The sequence below is a fragment of the Drosophila novamexicana genome, unplaced genomic scaffold, assembly GCF_003285875.2.
Source record: "Drosophila novamexicana strain 15010-1031.04,08,12 unplaced genomic scaffold, DnovRS2.1 tig00004549-arrow-arrow-pilon, whole genome shotgun sequence".
In the NCBI taxonomy this organism is placed as follows: domain Eukaryota; kingdom Metazoa; phylum Arthropoda; class Insecta; order Diptera; family Drosophilidae; genus Drosophila; species Drosophila novamexicana.
The window spans coordinates 13,401-39,634 of NW_020825047.1; the positions used below are offsets into that span (position 1 = coordinate 13,401).

The 26,234-nt window shown below is 37.4% G+C and overlaps 1 protein-coding gene and 2 long non-coding RNA genes across 4 annotated transcripts in view; 2 read left to right on the forward strand and 1 right to left on the reverse strand.

Annotated features, from left to right (window-relative positions):
- LOC115769249 overlaps positions 1 to 26,234 on the reverse strand; it is a 44,455-nt gene that overhangs the window by 11,492 nt on the left and 6,729 nt on the right. The gene's annotated exons all lie outside the window — the stretch shown is intronic.
- Positions 21,423 to 23,403, forward strand: LOC115769246. The gene is made up of 4 exons (XM_030713961.1): positions 21,423 to 21,603; positions 21,667 to 22,065; positions 22,599 to 22,903; positions 22,993 to 23,403. Exons 1-4 carry the CDS (start codon positions 21,482 to 21,484, stop codon positions 23,238 to 23,240), a joined length of 1,074 nt encoding a protein of 357 aa, XP_030569821.1. The 5' UTR covers positions 21,423 to 21,481; the 3' UTR covers positions 23,241 to 23,403.
- LOC115769247 lies at positions 25,038 to 25,748 on the forward strand. Of its 2 annotated transcripts, none has more exons than XR_004018725.1 (3): positions 25,038 to 25,193; positions 25,242 to 25,312; positions 25,390 to 25,748. It is a non-coding gene; the product is annotated as an uncharacterized LOC115769247 (long non-coding RNA). The 2 variants fall into 2 exon arrangements; XR_004018724.1 differs by having other exon boundaries at positions 25,043 to 25,193; positions 25,406 to 25,744.

The following is a 26,234-nucleotide window of genomic DNA, read 5'->3' on the forward strand; positions in this document are numbered from 1 at the left end:
GTAGGTAATACAGGGGTTGGGGGAGCTAGCGAGGCACAATGATTGTTTTTAACAATCTGGGCATGATTGCGCGCAGGTCTACCTTTGCGGCCAGGAGCTGATGGGGCTGAGGCAGTTTGATTAATTGGGACGGGATCAGGTACGGGCTCTACTGGGACTAGTACAGGGGTTGAAACAGGGGTACTTGGACAGTCGCTTGGAGAAGGCGATAAAGACAACATTGGAGATACCTCCAAGTTGCTAGGAAGGGACAAGAAAGTAGTAGGTGTCTGAACAGACGTAGAGGGCAATTGCAAAAGTTGAGGCTCCAACCGGCGATTGGTTGGGGACTCAAATTTATATTTGCCAAGCAACTCGAAACTCGAGTCAAAATTACTCGAGAGCTGCTTAGCCACATTATTTAATTTTAAGAATTGACTTCTCACAGAATTATACATTCTAGAGAAATCAATTTGCTTGTCGATGCATTCTGGGCACGACCAACGCAAGCCACCACAGCCCTTCTTGGCAATAGCAGCGATCTTGTCGCAATCACGCCCAGTGAGACCTGCACATTTAGCATGCATCATATTCTCACACAGCCAGCAATTAACAAATTGCGGCAGTGCAGAATCATCAGCCTGCTTGAACGTGCACGGTTTCTTACAGCACAACATAATTATTTAATGCGTATGCAATTGCGAGAGCACAGAGCAAAACGAAAACGGTGCACAAGATAGAGCAAGTAAATACACAAACAAATTGTTTGGAGCAAAAAGCAATAGAAAAAGTTTGCGAGAGCGCGATGCACAAGCAGAAAGTATGCAGCGAACACACGCACAAACAAGTGTATGCACAGGGGAGCACCAAAGCAAAAGAATCAAAACAGGCAATAACAACAACACGGAGCTGATGCCGCGTTTTATAAAATGTAATAATTAACAGACTTACGCTGCACAACAGATAACACTTTGCACAGTTTATTAAAGCTTCTTAAATAAAGCACCGAAAAATGCAAAATTTTGAAATAAAAAGCAGGATAAAAGCGCAAAAATATATAAAAATCTTGGAGCACAAGTAAAACACGTCAATCACTCTCAACTGAGAACTCTCTCATTTATCTATATCTATATCTATATCTATATCTATATCTATATCTATATCTATATCTATATCTATATCTATATCTATATCTATATCTATATCTATATCTATATCTATATCTATATCTATATCTATATCTATATCTATATCTATATCTATATCTATATCTATATCTATATCTATATCTATATCTATATCTATATCTATATCTATATCTATATCTATATCTATATCTATATCTATATCTATATCTATATGTATATCTATATCTATATCTATATCTATATCTATATCTATATCTATATCTATATCTATATCTATATCTATTACAGGCTGGTTCTCTTACACACTAGTACCCTGGCGCTGCTCAAATGATCCAGCTAGGCACAAACACACCCACGCACACACATATCACACACGTGCAAAGAGCCATGCAGCATCTCGAAGCCAGTTGCCATTCGCTAACATTTCCCAGTTGAATCGAAGCGTTCGCTGAAATAATGTGCCATGCGTTGATATTTTTCCAACAATTTGCACGATTTTCAATTCGAAGTGCGCCCCCGCAACGAGCGAACGAGCGGGCGGACGGGCGGGAGTTTTTCTCGGTGGGCGATATTGGGGCGTTCAGTTAGTCGAAAGTTTTCGCATAAAATAACACAAGATAAATTGTTAATGCGTCTGTGGGGAAGCGATTAGCGGTAAATGTGCCGAGTTTATTTCGAGTTTTTAGACGGCGTCTGAGAGTTTTGCTACGGCAACGTCCAATTCGGCGTATGCGCAATTTAAATAATATTTCGCACCAGTTTCCCCCCAGTGGCCAGCGCCAAAATACCAGAAAGATACAATTCAGTTACAGTTTCAGTTTGTTTATAGTTCTTGTAAAAAGTAGAAACAACAACAACAACAAAACTTCCGGCAAAGAATTGACGGCAGTTTTGACCCAAAAGCCGAAAACGGAAAAAATAGATTTTCTTGTCTCGGGTTATTGGCAGCGCTTTAAAGGCTAACTAAAGGAATTGTAGCATATATGCTTATATATATGCACGCATTAAATAAGTACAAAATAAACGCATACAGTGAAAGCTCCACAAAAGGACAGTCTTCTTGTTCGCACGTCGAATTTACTAGTTATGTGTAGTTATGTATACTTGATTTGAATAAGAATATCTTATCAATTTATTATATCTATAGGTGGTTAATTTTTTATTTCCCTTACCAAGCATCCTGAATGACTGTTGTCCGCTCTAGAGATTGTTCACTGTACACATATACATTTATCTGCAACTGATTTTTGCAAAAACTGTCTCAGTTACAGTCAGTCAGGCAGAGACAGTCGGGCACATCGGGCAGCTCTGCTGCCACTGGCAATTTATTTCGCTTTATGTTGCGAGGGATTTTTATCGAGCCCCTCAAGTACCTGCAGGCACAGCTTCACTCCAGGCATTGCAATTGCCCAGGTGAAGTACTCTCCCACACACACATACACATGCCGCACGACGTATGTGACTGCCTGGCGCCGGGGTATCCACGTGTGCAATTGGCAAATGCAGCTTCAACTTGGGGTAAATTGCAGCTGCAGCTCATGATAAATCGTTATTTATAATTTGTATTGTTATCGTACGATTTTCCTTAACACATTTTCCAAGCCAATGGAAATCGTTAGTAAAGTGGCAATCAATGAAAATTCTCAATGAAGTCAACTGCTGCTGCAGCTGTTTGGCTCAAGTGGTCTCAAGAATCGGTTCAATAACTCGATATGGCCAATTCTTACACATTTTTTATTTTTACTTTTAAGTATATGCAATTTATAGGGTTCATATGGCTTTAAGTAAATCCTGAGAAAACATTTTTATTTTAGACCATGCGCATAATTTCGTGGGTAGAATATTTTTAAATTAGATATTTCGTAATTGGGATTTTTTTGTTGGCTCAATATCAGGCAGAACGTAATACTCGTACTTATTTTCAGAAATGTCTGTTAGCAAAATTATATGAAAAGAAACTGAACCCATTTTCATACCATGGCCTACAATTTGCCTACCCTGATGCCAATAAAAATGGGTAAAAATGGTATCATGTATTTGTGCAAATGTATGTAACAGACAGGAGCAAACATCTTCAACGCCATAAAATATATATATATTCTTGATCAGCATCAATTTATCAGCATCATTACGAGTTTGTTTCCGATAATCGATAACTTGCCCCGTTTTAAGACCTAGAGTCACCAAATTTGGCATGTATCTTGAAGAAAAGTACTTCTTAATGCATTTGTATTAGATGAACATAAATTATAAAATAATCTTTTTGCAGATGTATTACGCATTTAACATAAGTACACATCTCCCCATTGTGTATATATAAATTTAGTATATATTCGGTCCGGCTAGGTTAAAATGGTTAAGGCGATAATGATTTGTCTGCAACTTTTAATTGTGGGATAAATGTTTTATATGTTACAGCCAATATATATATATATATATATATATATATATATATACATCAGAGCAGAACGAACAATTACATAATATAGCTGACATAGGATAGATCCCATGAGCTTAAGAAGCTGAGTAACAGAGTTGGGTCTTGAATACATGTGTTTTCCTTTAGCTAGTGTATTTAAATTTCGTATCTTACAAATAGAAACTTTTTTATTGCTTTGAATTCATTAATTTTATTCATCTTATTATTGTAATTATCTATTACAAGCCCATTTTACAATAGGCGAATATTTCAACTGAATTATTATGCTGAATGCACTGAAAAAGAAAGTTAAATATTAAATGCCGTGGGCGTAAACTCTTTACACAAAATCGCTAAGCGAACAAATAATGTAAAGTGCACCTAAATACACCCACACACATACACACATACACACACACAACGACGCTCAACAACTCTCACTGAGCCCCCCTTCAGGCCACCCATCGAACACTCAGCTACCTTTACAAATTAGTGTAAATACCAAAACCGAAAAATAATTATTAGCAACGTAAATTTCAAAAACCAAAAATGTACAAAATTTGTTAACTAGCCAGCAGGAGGAGAGGTGGGGCGGAGTTAAAAGAAGGGGATAAGGGGAGATGTATGCGTTGTTCGGATTTGGATTAGGGGATGCGTAGCTTGCTCTGTGGTAAGCTAACCTAATTTGAAGAGAAAACATAATTTATGGATAATTACATATTTTACTGCACACACATACACACATCTACACAGACACACATGCCTTGGGGTTAAAACTTTTATAGAGATTTCATATTATGCTTGAGGGGCTGCGGGTGTGTGGAGTTGGCCAACATCATTTTGATAGTCAAAAATTTGTGCATGGTTATTAATGAAAAATGTTTGCGGCAGGCGAAAACCACAAAAGCTCAACTAAAGCTTCAACTTTGCTGGCAGCTACTTAAAGTGGATGCTGCTGGAGGTCAGCAGTTGCTCGCTTAGCTACTGCGGCATAAATAAATGCAACTGTCAGAGGCAGAAATACAAAAAAAAAAAAAAAAAAATCCAGCTAAAAAAAAAGAGCGAGCAGCGAGCTGAAAGCTAAAAGTCTGAAAGCTGCTGGCCAACTGTCAGCGCCGAGTGCAAGTGACAAGTCAGGAGAAGAGCAGAGCCAGGAGCTCTAAAAAGTGGGTGAAAGCCGGATGCGTCTTAAAGGCAATGGAGGTCAAACCCAATCGTGTGTATGGCTGCAAATGTATATGTGTGTGTGAGTGCCGACTTTTTAGTATACCCTGTTCCCATTTTAAATGGGGGCTTCATATACCTGTCTTTGTGTCTGTCTCGTTTGTCTGTCGTTTATTCCAAGAAATTTTCTAGCTATGTTCTTGTATAAGAAATTCACATCAAGTATATCTTAAACTGTCGATAACTCTGCCTTTTTATGCCAGAAATTGATAAATATCGATTCTTAAACTCCTTTTGTTGAGCAAAGCTCGAATTTCATAAGTGCGAGATACCCAAAATGTTTTATATAGATTCTGGAAAAGTATACACGGAGAAAGACGACTTTTGTATACCTTCTATCGCTTACACAAAAAGAAAGCGATAAGGAAACGCAACTGAGTACAGGGTATTTACTAGTCAGACAACCGGAGGCGTTATTTTGTGCTTAGCTCTTTAGTGGCTGACTGGCTTTTTACGCCAGCGTCTCGTTTGGGCTCGTTCGCGTTGAACATATTGTGCATGCCGCTGCCACAGACTGTTGCATACTTTTGTGCACTCGACTGCGGCTCAAGTCCGTGCAACTGACTTGCCCCTGCCCCAGCTACTCCTTCGCCCACTGAGAAATTACCTAGCCAAAGTTGCGTAGCGAATCAGGCGTAAAGCAGACAAAGAAAAGTAGCTTCAAGTTGGCTGACAGATATTATTATTTATGCGGCTCTCTGGGTCGCCACGCTCTTACGCTGCATCTCCCTCTCCCTCTCTCTCCCTCTTTCTCCCTCTCTCTCTCTCTCTCTCGCTATCTTTCTCTCTCACACTTTTACTCTTACTCTTACTCTTTCTTTGCATGCCTGACTGCATTTTTAAGTGCAAAAACGTGAAATGAACACGCTCATTACTCATGCGAGTGCAACTTGGGCAAAAGGCAAAAGTTTTTGAAGTAAACTAGAGCTGCCAGTGTTGGGAAAGTCGCAAAAGTAAGCATGAAATTGCATAATAACCTTACAGTTGGAACACTAAATAATATATATAAATACTTTTTTAAATATATAAAATTCAAAATTTAAATATAGTTGGGCATATTCAAAAGAGAGAAAAGTTGATCGCGTAAAGGGAAATTAAAATTAAAATTGAAAAGAGAAATTGAATTAAATAAATTAAAAACAATCGAAAATTCCAATACATATTGCTCCAAAAGTTCTCCATCAACCAGTTTTCTCAAATATTGATTAAAGGCTCGACTTTAAGACTTGCATTTACGATTCTAATATTATTTATTATAGCTCTGAGGTTTTGAACCCACAAAAACTATACAAGTGGCCATGGCAAGCTTTATGGCAATCAAATAAATCACTTGCCCGCGTTTAATTAAACTTAAGCTGCGACCCTTAACACTTGAGCCTTTGGCATTGTTTGGGTCCTGCCCTAATGCCCCCTGTTGTCCCGTGTTGGGCCGCGTGCCCGCGCACACATCAAGCGATTTGCATAAGGCGTTTGCTCGACTACACAAACGCCTACAATGCCAAAGATCAACCGGGGAGCCATTCCAAGGGACATGTACGTACCCAACACCCGAAGCGCCGACAACATGCGAATGTGTCTATGCATATGAGCGAAAGTTTGTGTCCACATCCCAACCCAGTCTCCTGCTCGCCTCCCTCTTCGCTAAGCAACGGCAACGGCAACTGTGTCACGCGCGCTTTCGAGTCATGTGTGCCAATTAAAGGCATGCCACGCCCCCAAAAACAGCAAACCAACCAAAAAGGACAAGAACAAAAGATACCATTTTCAAGACTGGCTGACGCTATGCTCTGTTTTCAGCTTGTGCAATATTTACTAACATATTTCGGTTTTTACTAGCTTATCGTTTATACTAAGTAGCTCTAAGAATATTTATTTAATAAAGCTTAAATAAATTTTGACGCTACTTTTATTTCCTCAGCACAATAAATCATATAAAGCAAACAGGATCTTTTCCTTTTCGTGGCCCCAATACACTAAATCGTAATTTAAGCTTTAAGAAGCTTTGAAAGCTGTGAAGCTGGTGATTTTAACTGACATATGTTTTAACCAATATTAATAATATATTATTTATATCAAAATTCAATTCAATCATTATCACTCGTTTGTTAAAAAGCTTAAATATATTTCGAGCTGAAAGCTTTAATGTACTTTCAAAGCTTTAAAGCTGATAGCTGACATCTCTATCGAAGCCTAAACATGGATTTTATCCACCAATGCTGTCAATGTACTTCAGCAGAAAGTTTCTTTAAGCGTGAAAAGCTCTTGATCTTTTATATTGAATCCCAGTTAAGATTTCATATGCTTACAAAAGCTTAAATTATGTATCAGATTCTGGCTTGAAATATTTGTAAGTCAAGGATATTTAATTATTGGCATTGTCTGCTTTGTAGATTTTCTCTTTAAGCAAAGCAGGCTCTATTGCTCTGCCAAGAAAAGGGTATTCAAGTACAAGTAGCTTTGCCTGCTGCAGCTTTTACTAACTTTAGTCAACTTTTGCGCGCTGCTGCCTTGTTGTGCGCATTATTAGCTGTCGTTTATTTTAAACAAGTTGGGCAGAAGGGCAACGGCGCGGAGAGGAGTATGGGTTTAGCTGGAGCTGAAGCAACTGCCGCTGCTTCAAAGTTCTTGTGCACAGAAAATTTCTCTTGTCGTCGTTTGCAATGGCAAGGGCAGAGAGGGAGGGGACAGCACCTTTCCTCTGTCGTTGTTGTATTTGTTGCTGTGCGCATATGCTCCTGCCTACCCCCCTTTTTTGGCATCGTCTTTTGTGTCTGTCGTTTTGGCTGCCGTGATGCTACTTATCTTTATACATTTAAAGTCATTAGTTGCTGCAGATCTTAAAGGAGTTGCCCTGGTTGTGCTCACGAAGTGCAGCAGACCTAAAAATAAAAGGTCTTGAGCAAGTAAAGGAAGAAGCAGCAGCAGCAGCAGAAGCAGCAGCCGATGTCAGATTGGGTAAACTTCACTGGCGAATGCAGGACTGTCGGGACGTGAAAATTGCTAAAGAAAAACAAACAAATTGCAAATATTTTTCTAATGTCTGATGGCAGCTGTGTTTGCCATTGCAAGAGAAAAAGACTGTGAGAAAGAGAGAGAGAGAGAGAGACTGAGAGAAAAGGTCCGCTAATGAACTATGAAAATAGCATATGCCAAAGCAAAACAAAATGCATTCGAGACTGTCATCTGGGAGACTGTGGATACAATGCTCAGAATAATGCTTAAAACAAAGAGACTTCGATTGAATTGCGAAATGCGTTATATATCAAAATTCGGTTACATATTCGATATATCATTTGTTTAGAAATCAAACAAACGTGTTTTCCCCCAGACTTAGTTCAAGCAAAATCTGTTAAGCGGGTCCAAAGCTCTCTCAACTAGGATTGAAGATTACCATGTTATCCATTTATCAAGTATTACTTCAATATATTTATAACTTAAATTAACTGAAGAAATTACTCATTATTGAGTGCTATTGAAAGAAATTAATTCAAATAAAGTATGGAAATATAGCACATATATATTTTCAAGTTTGTGATTTTCTAAATTCTTCTCGTGTTAAAGAAAAAAGAAACTAACTCAGAACAAACATATCTAATATACGTCTTTTGGATACTAAATTCAGGGCAATTCTATATCTTAAAGCTCTTATTTCAAATTAAAGTTTTCAAACAATCAATAAGATACCAAAATTTTACCTTAAATGATTTTCAAACTTCTTTTCCACTAGTCTCAACAAAATTATCTGAGGAATTTATAAATTAAATAAAGTTGAAGAAATACAGAAACGCATGGAAGCTTACAAGAAATAAATTTTATGTTGATAATATTTTTGACTTTGGTTGGTTCTGGGAATTACTTTTGTTTTAATTGAATCACAAATTTGTTTATTATACTTTATACAATTCTCTAATCAGTTCTGCCTTTAGCCTTTTGAACTATTAAACTGTTCCAACAGATAAATCCAAGTAGATCTAAGTTTATCATAAAAATAATTGTGTTCTCAATTTTGCCTTGAATATTAATGTCATAAACTTAATTTAGCGATATGTAATATAGTTATACAACTGTCCCCACTGTGCAGCTTATTTAATTGTAAAAACAAGAGCGCGAAAAAATAGAGCAATAGGAAAGTGAGTTATTCGTGGCGTTCCGTTTCACTCTGGCAGCTGCTGCAGCGTACTTTCCGGTGCAGTTCGTATACGAAATGAGACAAGTGGCAGCAGCAGCTGCCACAGGGGGCGTGGAAATGGGGGCAGGTGATGTGGGGGGCAAATGCTAATGCAACGCGTAGCAACGCGGCAAGTGGCAGTGCAATCAGTTGGCTGAGTTGGTCGGTTGGTCAAGTAACTCGATTCTATGGCTGGTTGCCCCTCGGACTGTTTCGTAATTTATATGCGCGTGTCGATGTCGTCCCTGTCGTCCTTGTCGTCGTCATCCTGCCTGCAGCTTCCTTGTAATGGAGCGACCGCAACGAACGAAATCTGACAGGAAGCATTTTTGTGACAAGCGCACAAGTTTCACGCTTCAATGTGCACCAGAATGACAGCCCAGGGGGGTTAATAGAGGGGCGCTGCGGGTAACGGGAGCTGTGCTGTGTCAGGGGGCAAGCGTCAACAGCAAATGAAAACGGCTGACCTGTGGGGCGTCAGGGTGTGGGTGAGCTGTAAGCAGAACTAGAAAATGAAAAGTACAATATGTTTGGGATTTGTTTTCTCCAGTTTTTTCTACATTATTTTTTTTATATTTTGCAGCCAACGAGTTGCAAGTGGACAGTGCTTGACATTGATGGACGCAAGGGTCGTCTGATAAACTAAGGCAAGAGAGATGCAGAGTAAACTTTTGAGAAAATCAGATAGAACAGGTCAACTAAATTGAAGCAGTTGAGCTAAGTGGCTTATGAAGAAATGAGAAAACAGCATGCTAAAATTTTACTTGAGCACAAGATCTCAAGGCAAAGACTAGATTCAAGACTTTGAAGCATAGTTGAAAAAAAGTCGACTTTTCTAAAGAGTTGTAATGAATATACATGAGAATATTGTTAAGTAAATGTCATTGAAATACTCCGTTCATATTTAAGCTTGACTAAGTCGAGTGGACACATCTTGATGCATATTTGTTAAAAATATCTCAGGACTTGCCATAGAAACATATTCAGCAAGGCAACTGCTCTTTAAGATCTCAAAACTCCTCCAAGGCACAAAAAGAGATGCGGTCCGTGTAAAATAAAGGCACATAAATTGCTTAGTATATTTCAAGTCTAGGCGCAAACTGGATGGAAGCAGCAGCTTCTTTGTCTGTGTGCTTAAATAAAATATAAAACATATGTTTGCTTTCATCAGACAACAGACAGTCACAACTTTTCCTTAACGAGAAAGAGGAAGCCCTACAACATAAACATATTAAGAACACACGGTGCTCATTGCAAAAGTTTTCTTTTTAAAGCGAAAGCCGCAAATGGGTTTCTTTTACCTTAACTGAGGTAAAAACTTTTAACCATTTTAAGCTGGCGACAATTTTTGTTTTCATATTTTCTTTTTTTTTGTGTCTGTCCTTTTTTTCCGTTCCATTTTCAGACACCTACTGCTGCTGCCGCTTCTTGTTATTATTATTCAGTTACGCGCTGTTTATACAGGCGAGATATTCATACATTCATGAATATATATAATGCACGTACTCGTACACTCTCGTGGTATCTTCTTTTGGCGCTGGCCCAACACACACGACGCTGGGCGAGAATTTGCATAAACACCAACTACAGCAATAATAACAACAAGACCAACAACAACAATAACCGAGGGGAAGCACACGAAAAGCATCCGCAGATAGCGCAACGCGACTTGGTTTACTTTTAAATTTGTATTATATGCATTTACACTCCCTAACACCCCACACCAAAAAAATAAAAAAAAATGAAAAAGAAAACCCTTATATGTATTTTTTTTTCTGTCTTGTACATGTTTATAAAATTGTCTAAATTCCCACAAGTTGATTTAAACTTTCTTCCTTCTGTGCTGTGTAAGCACCACCAAAAGTTGAGCCTGTTCCCTGTTTTGTTAGTTGGCCTTACTCTCGTTGTATTAAGGGTATACCACAAATGTTAACAGACATTGTAACATTAAGTTCCTGTTTTATAAGTACGGCAGCTATACTTGTATGCAAGACGACATATTTAAAATCATATTTAAATCATTTTATTTTTGCGAAATACTTTTATATACAATAATTTTTCTAAAACTATCTCAAAACCAATTAAACAGTCTTTTATTCAACTATTTGCAAGAAACTATGTATTTGTTTTAACATTTTAAATATTGAAATTGTAACTAAATTTCATTTAAATGTTAAATTGTGTTATTTTATTTTGCTAAAATTTGCAGAGTAAATTCCTATTTCAAATTTAGTTTACAGGGTATGGCAAAATCGTTGCATGCCGACTTTCCACTTCAGAAAATTCAGGCGCTTCTTTTCTGTGGGGAGTCGCCGCGAGTCGGTTCGCCTTTGGCTGGTACCACGTCGCGTATACGTTATTCTTTCTACACAATTGTTATTATTGTTGTTGGAGCTGCTCAGCGGGTCTGTCCGCCCGACTCTTTCGAGCATTGCCTGGCATGCAGAAATGTGTTTTTTTATTCTTATACACACGTGCATCATATATATACTAATATATACTATTCGTCTGGGGTATTGCAAAGCGACCACAGGAAATGCTAAAAATGCACTCAGGTATTGAGTGTGTGTGTGTGTGTGTGTATGAATGCTGTGCTGTGTGGCTTGCTTATTTATGCAACTGTGCCAAAGGATTCGGTTTTGAGTTTGGGCAAAGCAAAACAGGATAAGACCATGTTTTATGTAATGCTCTCTGTATCAGCGTATCGAATATATGAAATTGAAAGCGAAAATCCGATGAGATGAGAAACAATTGAGAAATTGTTGGGGACAATTGTGCCGAGAGTATGATAGCGAAGACTGTCAGTTGGAAATCACATGTGCATATGGACAGAACATTAGACAGAAATATATATGTATGGAAAAAGCGCATATTTAAGCGATGGAAATACGGAATAAATATGAAAAAATCTTTAAGCTGAGCCTTTTTATGAACAAAAGATGATAATTATATAGATATTTTGTTGATATTCTTATATATTTCAAAAAATCCCAAGTTCATTGAATAACTTGCCAATTAATACCAAGGGTACTATGCATTTTACGTCTCTTCCATATATCTATACGCATCCTTACGGAGAACAAGAAGCCTCCAGTAAAATCTTTATTGTTCCCTTAAAGCTAATAATAAATGTACAATAGTTTTGATCTAAACATGTTTAGAGAACATTTAACTGCACAAGTTTGTATTGATTTTTAGTTTATTTCATTTATGTAAAAATTTCGTGATAGTTAACATATTAACATGCCGTTCACAGCCCATTATATGAAATCATAAACAACTTTTAGGGCCTATCCCATGCTTTAGGCAGTTAAAAGACAGTCTTTGAGTATCTCAAGAGCATTTAATGAATGTTTTAATTCATTAGACAATTTAAGAAAACTGAGAGATACATAGATGGTCGGTAGATAGAGAGTAATGGAGAGGTAGAAAGAGAAAGACTTTGTCTGGTCTTGTACGCATTTATCTCAGTTCTCATTTTTAATCTACTTGTATTGTGCTTATTATTATTTATCTACTTTACGCCCATTGTTTAGTGCTTTTGCTGTTTACCCCGCTCCACACACACTTAAGTGAACTTTTACTATCTTTGCCCCATTCGCAAAATTAACATTCAGTTATGCACTCACACACACGCAAACACACCGGCGCACACTTACAATTCCACATACACTCACATTCATCGCCTTAACCAGCCAAACACTTGGCTCAAGTGTTTGCTCACTTTGCGGGCCGCAACCTCTTAACCTGCCCGCAACACCTCCCCTCACACCTCGCCCACCTCCCAGCCCCGCAAATACCGACTCACCTACGTTCTTTGGCCATCCCTTCTGCATTGCTCTCTGCTTGGCCTATGCTTAGTTAACGTTTTGGCCTGCGCCTCTATTTCGTGTTTTCACCATTTTTGCTCCGTCTCTTCTTTTTTTTTTTTTTGGTGTCGACCTAAGTCTGCTTGGCATATGTTTTCCACGCCCTTTCCCTGTGTTTGCCTTGTTTTCTTCTGTTTATTTTTTTAGCACTTTTCTAGCACTCCCTTTATTTTTGCCCCCTCTTCACACTTTGTCTGGCGCCTTTCACTCACTCACTTTATTTGCGCTCATGCATCATAAGGGTTTAATGGATTTGCTGCGGCCTCAGGAGAAACTCAGCCCTCTCCCCTGAGAGCGGCTCGAAGAGCTGTGCATCATTTTTTCGCTAGCGGCGCGCCCACAATTCACACGCCCACAGACACACACACAAACACACTCGCACACAATGATTATCATATAACGCACACCCCACGCCATTCGCAGGCTCTGCTTTTGGTGTTTATGACTTTATTTTGGCCACCTAGTCGAGCAGTTAATACATTTTTATAGACTTGCCAAACTACTATTTCCCTTTCCGTTCTCCACACACATACACACACACACTCAGCAGAACTTTACAGGTCTGTCATTCTATTAGCTTTTTGCGTGCTTTGTCATTGCCGTTAATAGACTTACTTTTCCTCTTACACTTTTATAGAATGTTTCTTTACTTTTTTGTGCCTTGGCTTACGTTTTGATGTTGTTGTTGGCGCCATTAAGTCGTTATTGTTGTTGTTGTAATTGCTCAGCTGCGTGTGAGACTCAGGTGCGAGTGGCGGCTATTAAAAAAAAGTGAGCAACGCTGCGTATACGCAATACATAAATCAAATTGCGACTGCGACTAGTCAAAAGTCTATAAAAAATATATATATGTCAAGGCGAGGGCTGTGTTTTCGTTTTATGCGTTGATAAAAATAGAACTGTATTTGGGGAATTGGGAATAGAAGAAAACGAAGTAAATTCCTTAAGAAATTGATTTACTTGACAAGGTTGAAGATTTGCTTCCCAGGAAACAAGTTATAATTATATGATAACAACTTATAGACTATACGCAGACAGAGTACAGATAAATAGAAAATTAAAAGAAAAATGCATTTTGTTATATAATAAATTCCAGCAGGGAGGACCAAAAGGCAAAAGTGCATAAGCCCATTTATCATAAATAAATTTATAAATAAATTAACTGATGCAGCATAAATTAAGCAGCAATAATTCAATACTTTAATAGTTACCCTAAATCCTATTTGGTCGTAATATATTTAATTGCAACCTTTCACAAAATTGTAGTGGATTCGCATTATGCCGAAAGCTTTAATAGAATTTCAATAGGCAAACCAAACTATTATGCAATAGCCAAAAAATGATTTTTCGAAATTGTTGATTTTCCACTCCATTTTCTGCGCAATTTGCTTGTGTCAAATATGTGCAGCAACTAGTCATTTGCATTTGCAGCAGGGCACTCTTTTGGGTTCGGGGCAAGCCAAGGCTTCGCCGGGTTTGAGCAGCAGCAGTCGAGTGCAGCAGCCAGAATCGCCCTCCAGAGCCAGCCATAATATATTTAGGAGCTCTAGTGCAAAGTATATGGTATAGTTTGTAGCTGTCTTTAGCACACATCAAAAGCATTATTAACAGGACTACAAGCACAGCGACAGCACACAGGGCGCAGGATAACAGAAAAGATGCCTGCAAGCAGGCTCAGTAAATCCAAAACATGTGTCCCTACTGGATGACAGTGTGTGAGCGTATGTGCGTGTGTGTGCTTGTTGTGTGGGTGTGTGTGTGTATGTGTGAGTGTGTATTTATGAGCCATGCCACACACTTACATTGCCAGCCACATCAACTGCTTTAGCCGTGCATTAAGTGGCTTTAGCCTGCCACACAAGGACATGCTTTTTGTGGTCTTTAAAATATTTTGTTTTTTCACATGCGGCCCCTCGCCCTGTGGCCCCTATTTAGAGCTTTACATTTAAGGTGTCTGCATGGAGCATAAAATTTAAATAAGTCTGGCTGCCAGCCAAAAAAAAATAACAAAAAAAAAATAAATATTAAAAGCAATTACTGCAAGTCTTAAAAAACAAAAGAAAAAAATGTAAATAAAATAAAGCTGAAAATTCTTAAATTTAGTTTCGCATTTTTTTCTTATGTTTCCAGCTCGTGGAATACTCTGTGAGTGGCTAAGCAGCTTATTTATAAGCAGAGTACGAGAGATCATAATTTGGGGACTAGAGAAAAGTCTGCTTTATTTTTAATTGAGAGCGTTATCCGAGAAAGCAGCATAACGTACGTGAAATTTGCCAAGAAATAAGCGATCATACAATATTTAGTTAAATCGAAATTAAGAGAATATTTATTACAGCAGATTGTGGTTAATTATGTTACTTATATGAAAAGACGTTCTAGTCGGGAGCTCCCGACTGGGGGATACCCTGAATCCTCTACTTCCCACATCAAATGCATATATATATTCTATTTTAGAAGCTATATGTCAAGTTTGGTGACTCTAGCTCTTATAATTTACCAAAATTGCCCAAAAAACAGGATATCGATATCGATTTTTATCGATTGCTTGGAGACGGGGTAAGTTATCGATTATCGGAAACAAACTCGATTTGCGCGGGAACTAGGAGCATCTACATCTAAAATTTCAGTCTGTAGCTCTTATAGGTTCTGACATCCTTGCGTTCATACATACGGACAGACGGACGGGCGGACAGACGGACATGGCTAGATCGACTCGGCTATTGATGCTGATCAAGAATATATACATGGTACATACATTTGGATTTTGCAAAAGTACAATATACCCTTATATCCATTTTTAATGGGTTCAGGGTATAAAAAGTAGGCTCTGCTTTAATTTTGTAATTTTCGGCCACATCTCAGTAAGAACTTCTCAACCTATTCCCAGTTGAGCTGTGCAGCTGGACCGAATCGGTACTGAACAAAATTCCAAAATTCTAAAAAATTTCAATAAAATTTCATGGCAATAATTTGGTTAGAATTCACACCAAAAATTCTTTTCATAATTTAATGGTTAAGTGCAAAGTTTTCTTTTTTACTTTTTTAAAAACAAGCAAAATCAAAAAAAAAAAACTACTCAAACAGCCGAAAATTGTGAATGTAAGCGAAAACTGAGCTAAATATTTCATTAAGTATTCTCATAATCGAAAATGTAGACGTCAGCGGTAAAACGGCATCTATCTGCAACATTATCTACGGATTGTTGGGGGAGGAAGAAAATAAAACATTCGAACACATCACGTAAATACATCAAATACACCAAGGAGAATACCAGTAAATCGCACACAATCGAGTTGAAGAAAATATATCTATCGCTCAAGATCGGAGATAGGAATGGCAAATGCACTAAATTGGGTTAAATAAATTTATATCGGTATATCGATATGCAGCAAAGAAATATGAATAGGACTTTAAATAAAAATAATAAATAATCAATTAAATATTTAAATTCTCAATTGATAAATATCTGTAGATAGTTGCAAATGCACTAAATTGGCTTACAAAAATGTATATCGGTTCTTTTTTATAGTAGATAAAAATTATATAAATTTAAATAAAAAAGAACTAAATAGATATGAATATAAATAGGAAAAAATAAAATCGGACCCTTGATATCGAATGAGATGTTATATGAATATGAATCAATATACTAAACCAAATGATTTGAAGGAAATAAGTGGAAATTGAGCATGCACAAGATTATCGGGTCTCCGAGAAGCAGAAGTGTTTTGTATAATTTTACTTTTAAATTCATCCAATTTAGATATGCAACAATATTGCGTTAAATTACGTTAATAGGTTCATTTCTGTAGAAAGATGATGGTAGCTAGTTCCCACAGGTTTGATTTCCAAAACAGATTATTTTTGACCAGTTCAGAAGCCTTATGAAAATTTGCAATAGATCCTGTCTTGGACAACGAAAAGTAAATGTACTATTTTAGAAGAACTTAACTATATAACAAGAGGTTCTAGTCGGGAACTCCCGACTAGGGGATACTCGAACCCTCTTCTTCCAACATCAAATGCATATATATATTCTATTTTAGAAGCTATATGTCAAGTTTGGTGACTCTAGCTCTTATTTACCAAAATTGCCCAAAAAAAACAGGATATCGATATCGATTTTTATCGATTGCTTGGAAACGGAGTAAGTAATCGATTATCGGAAACAAACTCGATCTGCGCGGGAAGTAGGAGCACCTACATTTCAAGTATCAAGCTCTTATAGGTTCTGAGATCCTTGCGTTCATACATACGGACAGACGGACAGACAGACGGACATGGCTAGATCGACTCGGCTATTTATGCTGATCAAGAATATATATACTTTTTGGGGTCGGAGATGCTTCCTTCTGCCTGTTACATACATTTGGCTTTCGCACAAATACAATATACCCTTATACCCATTTTTAATGGGTTCAGGGTATAAAAAGCCGATAGATATCAACCACGTCTAAATAAGGATAAACCTGAAATACACTGACGAAATTCTAAAATTTCATTTTATTAATCGACTCGTCTTAATTCATATTGGTAGGAATTAAGTGAATGGGGAAAGCAAAAATTGAATAAAACATATGGAAATTTCACATTTGTGTTTACTTATTTCTGTAGAAAAATGCCAATCGAAAGCTTGATATCTAAAATAGTACATATACATATGTCTATGTAATGTAAATTTGTAGGCCCCCACATTTGTATGATCCGACTAGAAGTCTGAAATACATTTCAATGGGTACTGCATTGGTTTAACTGCATAGAATGTGTATTCCACTCTGAATAGCAGCTGCCTTTGCTCTTGTTTCTGAGGTTGCGTAAAAGTGAAGTGAAATTGGGTTAACGAAGGAAATTCGTCTGAAATTGAAATCTGGCGGCGTGGAATGTGGGTTACACACATATCCAGACGCTTAAGAGTATGCAACGATTGCTGCGAATCAATTCAAACCCTCTCACAATTAGTGCGATGTCTGAGAAACGCTGTGTGCAGTTCTTTTTTTTTTCTGGCAGACAGCCTGGCAACACCTTGACAACTTTATAGTTGCCAAGTCAACTAGTTATTGTTGTTGTTTGTAGTTGCTTTAGTTGTTGTGCAGTCAGTTGAAACTGTCGCAGGTGCTCGTTAGTTTTGCTTCGGCACTTTTGGCCTGATCCTCAAGTGTCGCCGAGTCCTGTCACATCCTCAACGCCAGCTTTGTCGGCGACTTTTCAAAGTTCTGCAACGTCGCCAAGTTTTGTTTGGGGCGCGTTGTGCAAGTGTGTGTGGGTGGGGGGTTAGGCGAGCGTAGTTTGGGTTTGCATTCAAATTAAATAGCATTTTAATGAATATTGATTGATTGCTTGTGCCTCGCCTCGAGGCAAATTAAAAGCAATTGGCGCTATGGCAAATCGAAAAACTTTGCCCAAAAACTTTGGCCTTGTAATTGAGATAGTCGAATTGCAGTTGCAGTTCCAATTCCAGTTGAATTTCAAATATATTTCGCAAGAAATGCTGAAAATTTGTTAATCAACAGTTGTTTGTAGCATTCCAGAAACTTTAATTTGGTAAAGGAAATTTTAAAATGTATTTATTAATGCATGAGCTTTGACTTTTAGAGTTGTATTAAGAAAAATGGTAATAAACGAATGTCAATCTGTGCGGCTCGAAAATGGAATTTTAGTTGTCTTCTTGCCTATGAGCCAAATCGTGGAAATATTGGAAAGTTATACAGAAAGTAGGTGAAACTGAATCGAAACAGAAACATATCTTTTTCAAAAATGGATTGCTTTAAGAAGATACTTTTTGGACTATTTGCAAATAATATCTATTTATATTTTTTCTATTTACATATTTATTATACATATGTAAAATGTATATAATTTTCTATTAAATGTAACCGAATAACAATTGTTTTTTTGTTACTACAAACCGATTTTCATTGTTATTTATTCATTTCCACATTCATATTATTGCTTAAATATTCTCCATGAAAATTTGACAATTCGATTTTAGCCAACTTTCGCAGATATTTAAAACTAAACAGTTTTATTTGCTTGTGGAATTTGCAGCAACCTTTAAAATAATTCAGTATTAAGTAGTAGACAGCTCGGTCGAGGACATTACGCAACAGAGGGCTTGGGGTTGAGAGAATAGCGCCGGGCTTGGGGAAAGGAGAATTGTTATTGCAGTGCGAGCTGCAACCGGAAATGAGTAAACAAGCGTCAAATAGTAAAAACACAACCAGTGTGCGGGGCTGGCAAGTGGGCGCCAGGACAACGAGTGTCCTGCTGCAGTCCTTACGAAAATATAAATAAATGAAACATTAAACAAAACTGCGACGACAACAATGGACAAAGCCCTTGTCGAGCGAGTGCTTCAGGACGTGGAGTATTGGAGTGTGGCGCGTGCATAAGGACGCGAACGCGGATGCGGGCGCGGGCGCGGACGCGGACGCCACGGCAAAGATGGCGAAAAATGAGCGAAGACAACAACCGGATATCCGGCAACTTTATAAGCAGCCAGCAGGCAGCGCCACAAAGGACAACCAGACACCAGCGACCAGCGACCGACGCCGATGCCAATGCCGATGCCGCCGCCAACGACAACGTAGTTTATTTTAACTTTTGATTTCCGCCTTTTTGGTATGCTGAGTATTTTCTTTGGCTCAACCCTCCACGCCCAACTCTGCCCGCCTCTCCGACTCAGCTCAGTAACCTGGTCAGCTGCATGGCAATGCAGCAAGCGCTACTTCGTCGAGTCCTCAAGCACATCTTCAAGACGAAGAAGCATGCCGGGCGCCTGCATTAAAAATGAATTAAACTTGCGTTTCTCAAGCTCCCATCTGCCAGAGTTCCTGTGTCCTTTCCCAGGAGCTGACTGCGATATTCAACAAGAGTTTCCAGCCAGCACGCAATTCAATTTACACTGCCCCAAAGACAACTTCCCAAATGTCGCTGCCATGTTTTGGGTGTGCTATATACATATATATGTAAATAGATATACAGATACATACTTGTGCAGAAATGAATACAAAGGCTTTCATCTTTTTCAAACATCCGCATTATATTTAATTAACCTAAATTAATTATTGTTATATTATAAATCATATCATAATATGCAATCAGAGTAGGCTTCGCATTCGACTCAAATCATTTTTTTATTTGATATCTCAACACAGAGCTTCGTATTTTGCTCAGTACACTCTTTAGATTCTTACAAACAACATCAAAAAAACTAAAAACCGAAAACTGAAACAAAAAAAAAAAAAATAAACATTACTCGTCGACACAAAGAGGTCCTTATTTTAAGCAAACAGTGTAACTTTTTATAATTTTGTAGAAAAGTTTCAAAGCGAAAAAAATTTAATAAAATTAAAACCAAAAAAAAAAACAAATTTCTAAAAATAAAAACCAATAAATAACAGGAACTAAAAACCACAAAAAAAACTATTAAACGAAACTAAAAAATATATAAAATATTCTCCAATTTAATTTGGAGATACTGTTGATATTGATATCGGCATGGATATACCTGGCTTTACCTAAACATAACTGGATATAACTCGGACTGTAAGTAGAGACTCCTCTCAAAGAAGCTCTCGGCTAAATAATTTCTATTTGCAGTGACAAAGATATATGTATATATTATATGTAACGAAATATATATAATCTATTATAGACCTGGATTCTAATTAGGATGACTGCGAGTTGGTTGCTTATCTTCAGTGATCCATGATCCATGATCTTATTTATACAGTGAGCCATGCGAGCTTGTTCTTGCCTACGAACGCCTGGGGGGTCTTCTCTCATATCTTCAATCCTGGGCTTCACGATATGGTACACTGTCATCTGATTCACTTGTTCACGCTCAGTGGCTTCTTTCGAAAATTGCACTGGAATAGTTTCGTACGACTATCTGGGAGAAATTTGTTGTTTATCTGTTCGGATGGTGGAGTTGTTGTAAATTCTGGTTTATCAATACAGTAATTCTCTTTGGCAATAAATATACAAAACAAATGGTTGGCCTTGGGAGGGTATCCGCACACTAATGCACTGCTGCATGGGGAAGGGAGACTGGCTAGGAACATCTGTATTTGTGTACTCTAGAACAAGAGATTTAATAAAACTGCAATACGAATAAAATCTTTGTCGCTATTCGATGTCATTTACTCGGAATACAAACGTTTTTCTCTAGAGGAGAAAAGGCATCGGCTTAGATCGGGCGCACCTGAGTGCCATTCAAGAACTGGCAATTAGTCGAACGTGTAATTAAGCTGCAATACTAATTAACATTGGGCAACATTGTATGCATCTTTTCATCAATCTGGCATATAGATATACTTATATATATATATATATATATATAAAATGTCCCGAAGCATTGGTCCGATATTTAGAACATTTTCTACTCTTCCCCTGTAGCTAAAGTTACCAAAATCTTTTAATAACAAGCTTCACTATTTTTGCTCATATATCCGTAATGGCTGAAGCCACAGATAGCTGCAGTTGGGCTCAGATATATATATATAATTTTTTTATAGCCCATTTGAACCAACTCTGCACACAAAATCTGCTTTGCGACAGTTTACCCAAGACTTTCCAGTCTCTGGATATATGTTCAGAAATATCTCATTGTATTGCCAAGCAGAAAGGCAACACAGTTGAACATAACAAGACTACACAAAATATACATATTTGTATGTGCAGAATGCATTTAAAAACAAATTCGCCCAGCTCTTTCCATTTGGTTTCCCTGGACATCGATGAGGAAAACGATGAAAGCGACGACCTGTTCATTGACTTCAAGCAAAAGCATTTCGGGCAAGTTCAGCGTCAATTGAAATTTTATATAGTCTGTCATATATTCTCATGTCTGGTGCGTAGCCCCCAACTACAGTTGCTCGATTACAAACACTTCAAGGCGGCACGCACAATTCAAAGTCATTTTCGGGGCTGGCGCGTGCGTCAATCAATGAAGAATAGGCAGCATGCGGCAACTGTTCTGCAGAGAGCGTGGCGTCTCTTTATTGGCAAGCGGTGTCTGATCAGCACCCTCCAGGAGCACGTTCAGAAAAGCATACTAATCATGTTCAACAATGCCTCGCGGAAGATACAGGCATTATTTCGGGGCTGGTGGGAACGCAAGTATATCAATAATGTGGTCTTTTTGGAAGAAATGCGGCTTCATTGCATGGAGGATCTATTGACCGGGTATGCGTACAAGCTGCACACCATGATGCGCACCCAACATTTACCAGGATCTATGAGCTTTAATGGAAATCCGTAAGTGTCTTGTCGACATTTTTCTATCAGTTGCTACAGTTGCTTCTACTAGCGAATAACTACTATTATCGATACATTTTAATCGATTATCGCCAATCAATGACAATCTATCGATTATATGCTGACGATAGTCGGTCATAATTTTACTTATCTCTTTATTCGTTTTTGCAAGGATATATGAGCTATAGAAATCCGTAAGTGTCTTGTCGATATTTCCCTGCCGACATTTATCTATCAGTTGCTACAATTCTATCTAGCGAATAGCTACTATTATCGATAAAGTTGGATCGATTGTCGCTTATCAATGACAATCTATCGATTTTCTGCTGACGATAATCGTTCATCATTTTACTTCTCTTTTCTTTATTCTTCCTTTTTCAACTCTCCCGATTCTATCTAGCGAATAGCTACTATTATCGACAAAGTTTAATCGATTGTTGCTTATCACTAACAATCTATCGATTATATGCTGACGATAATCGTTCATCATTTTACTTATCTTTTCTTTATTCTTCCTTTTTCAACTCTCCCAGAGACTTGCAAAGAATAGAGGACCTGATGGCATGTATGTCCTATCGATTTTACAATCGATTTGTGGACACCAAGTTTTTGTCTAGCAGGGCTATCTTAGAAATGCACCGTCGCAAGTTTGCAGATTCCGCATTTCTGACTTGGGTACCATATGCAGGCTTCAATCGCATTGGCGACTGCTATGTACCGCCACCGGAAAAGCAACACAAGGAGTATGATCAACTTGAAAACGATATCGCGAAGATTATTTTGCCATCGGATCGCATGAACGAGAATAAAAAGAAAAAGCTAAGGGACAAAGAGGAAAGTGAGTAAAATTTGAAATGGGAATATCTCTACTAGACTGTTGCCATATAATGAATTTTATGTTTTTTTCTGTTGCCATTTATCATCCAGGTATACGCAGGAAGTCGCATCCTCTTTGCGATAATAAAAGACGTTTTTGTAAGGATCTTGTGTTGAGCATGAGTTCTTGGCCTATGTGCAACGCATGCAAGGTAACAGTAACGGACCGCTTATTAGGTCCAGACTTTGGTGAATTCCTCGATAATGTTAAAGCTTCTTTGGAGGCCATACACCAAGTGGCCAACTGTAATTGCCAGCGTGATACGAGACATGAGGGTTACTTTCAACCATGCGAATGATTTCCAAGCTCACACAGTTTACTATTTTTTTTTTTTTTTTGCAAAATAAACGGGCACTATCGACTATCGATAAGAGTTTACATATAAAAAAGTTTATGTATAAAAAGTATTGTCATCTGCCTTAAGCTGAATTATCCATTAGATAGTTTAAAAAACTTGCTAAATGCAAAAATAAACACGTATAATGTAAATCTTTACTGAAGGACGCGTTTTACTCTTTTATAGCAAATTTGTTGGTAGCGAATTCTGAACGAATATCCAAAGTTAAGCATGAAATATTTATCGGAATTTTCAACAAATCAATGTAAGTGTAAATAATAAGAGAAATAATAATACAGTGTAAATAATAAGAGCGTGATACACGGATGATAGCAAATCCAGAGCCAAGATAAAACTGCAACAAAAAAGTGTTGTACAACACCGTTTTGTTAATTTTTTCAGCTTCAAATACCAAATATCAACCCCGTTCTATCAAATATGTAGATTAAAACTCATGTTGGACTCAATTTCGATTTTATATAAGAATACTTTACATAACTCTATAAGCAGCACTCAACAAGCCTGTGATTCGAAACCTAAGCCTTATTATTTAGTTGACTCGCTTATTTAAGCAACTCATTTCGCTTGAAGCTTTATTTGTTTATATATTTGAAATCGAAACCTAGGGCAACTTTTGACTTAGACAATCTGCCCGTTCCCACACACACACACCCACACACCCACCCGCACACACGCATAAATGAGCTCAATCAATATTGGCAACAAATTAAATTTAATGATGTTTGTTGCTTGCAGCCAAAGTCAAGTAGAAGCAAGTATAAAAGAGCTACGAAATTGGCAACTCTGGTAAATATTTACCGACTGACGCTAATGAACTTGAGCATACAAATAGGCAACACACACACACACACACACACACAGAGACTAGAAAACAGTTACTGCTTTTAGTAGCCCAAAATATGTTCTCAGCAGAATCTGCAAAAAGAAAAGTCAAGTCGAAATGCTTCTTTGATTAAAGAGTCTTGCACAAAAATTTGCTCACTTACAGATTTCGCTCATGTCGTAGTTTTCTTTCATTTTCTTCTACTGGTTTTTTCTTGCACAGTGAAATGGACGAGAGAAACGTGTTTACACAAAGAATTTTTCGCTATTGATTGTGTGATTGCGATACATGTGTGCGTGTGCGCGTATACGTGTGTGTGTGTGTGTGTGTGTGTGTATTTGCACATATGCCAGGACATTGCCGAAGAAGCACGTTTGGTTATCCATTGTGGGCACACAAAAGTCAACAGCACTTCTTTGATTTTTATTCCCCATTTATACACTAGCTGAGGGTATTTTTAGCTTGCCATGAGACATAAAATGCATTGCCAAGAGATTACTTTATATATCTAATAGGGGCCAACCGTAACGTTAAGAGATTGCATACTTTTAAAGACAGTCTCTGTTTTTAATATTTTTCTTACTCATGAATCATTATGAATATTCTCAATGTTTATGGTTATCAACAATAGAGTTTCTAATCACATTGCCTTCACCGTACTCAAGGGAATTTCAACTTCACCAATTGGAAAGCTATATTTTCGCGTCTCCCATTTCTGGGTTCGTTATTTGCAGTGATTCACAGTCAAGTTGAGCTCTGAGTAGGCTACTTGTCGAAATTCGAAGAGAAGTTATCTCTGAGCCAGTCTGCTCTTTTATGCTTGAAGTGTGTCTATAGTAAATAATCTAGCAGGCTTTGCAATCGAAACGCACAACATGTACATGGATCGTGCTGAAAGTATTCAGTTTGCATTTGTGCATAGCTCTTGCAGGAGCTAAAAAGAAATGTGAAAGCTAAAAAACTGAACAAAACAATTGTAAAACATGGACAAATGTATAAAAAAAAAAATCGGAAGTTAACTAGTTAGTTAAGTAAAAAGTGAAAACCGTTTTCATATTGACAATCAAAAAGTAAGTTATTTTAAATATACAATTATATTCTAATATATATTTGTTTAGAAATACATCGATCGAGAACTCTGCGAGAATTGATGTACTGGGATGTTCCACAAAATTAAATGCATAGATATGTGAGTAAAACTTATCTAAAGTAACCTATAAGAGCGTCTCTTATAGAAGAAATAAACCTTATAAATACTAAATTCAGAAAATCGCATTTTTAGGCCCATTTTGGCGAGGATTGAAACTGAATATACATTTAAGGAATATTGTAGAGATTCCTCGAATTGTTTCTTCTACTTCTCAATAGACAACACAAACATGAACTGTTCTACAAAAAGCACATTTTGGTTTAACTGCAAGAAGTGTGTTTAGCAAGGCAACTGGAAAATGCTAAGAGGACAATTTTCAGGATTTTTGCTTTATTCTATTAGACGCAAATAATGCGCACTGTTCAATTGAGAGCTGAATACGTAGCATCTATTTAGCATATGCTGATCTTGACAACACTAAATTTAATATTTTGAAAATCTAAAATAAAATTGAACAATTAATATATATTGAAAATAAATAGCTCAGCTCTAATCTGAGCAAAAGCCAAAATTGTATACATGCTAAAATGTCGTTATTTTATCATTTCTTCTGCATATTCAATTTATTGCCATAAGCACAAGCACATTTCCGAATTTTCGCTCTTTTTCGAACCCTATTTATTGCTCAGACCCCTTAGTTATATTAATACATTAATAAATCAGTTCTTTACGCATTATCAATTATCATTGAAGTCAGTTGGTGCCATACGAGCCACATTCTGCATCTAGTTTATATTCTCAAAAATCAAACAAATCAATATTATTTAAGGATTGTGGCAGCTTTAAAACTGGCCTTAATGCTCAAAAATTACCTTTAAAAGATCTTTAAATCCATTAAGGACATAAATATGCCAGTCATACGGAGAGAGAGAGAGGGTGTGTTTTGTCTAGTGTTGTACAGCGGCATTAAATAGAAACCGTATTAACCCAAATATGCAAATAAATTTGCCAGCAAAGCGAA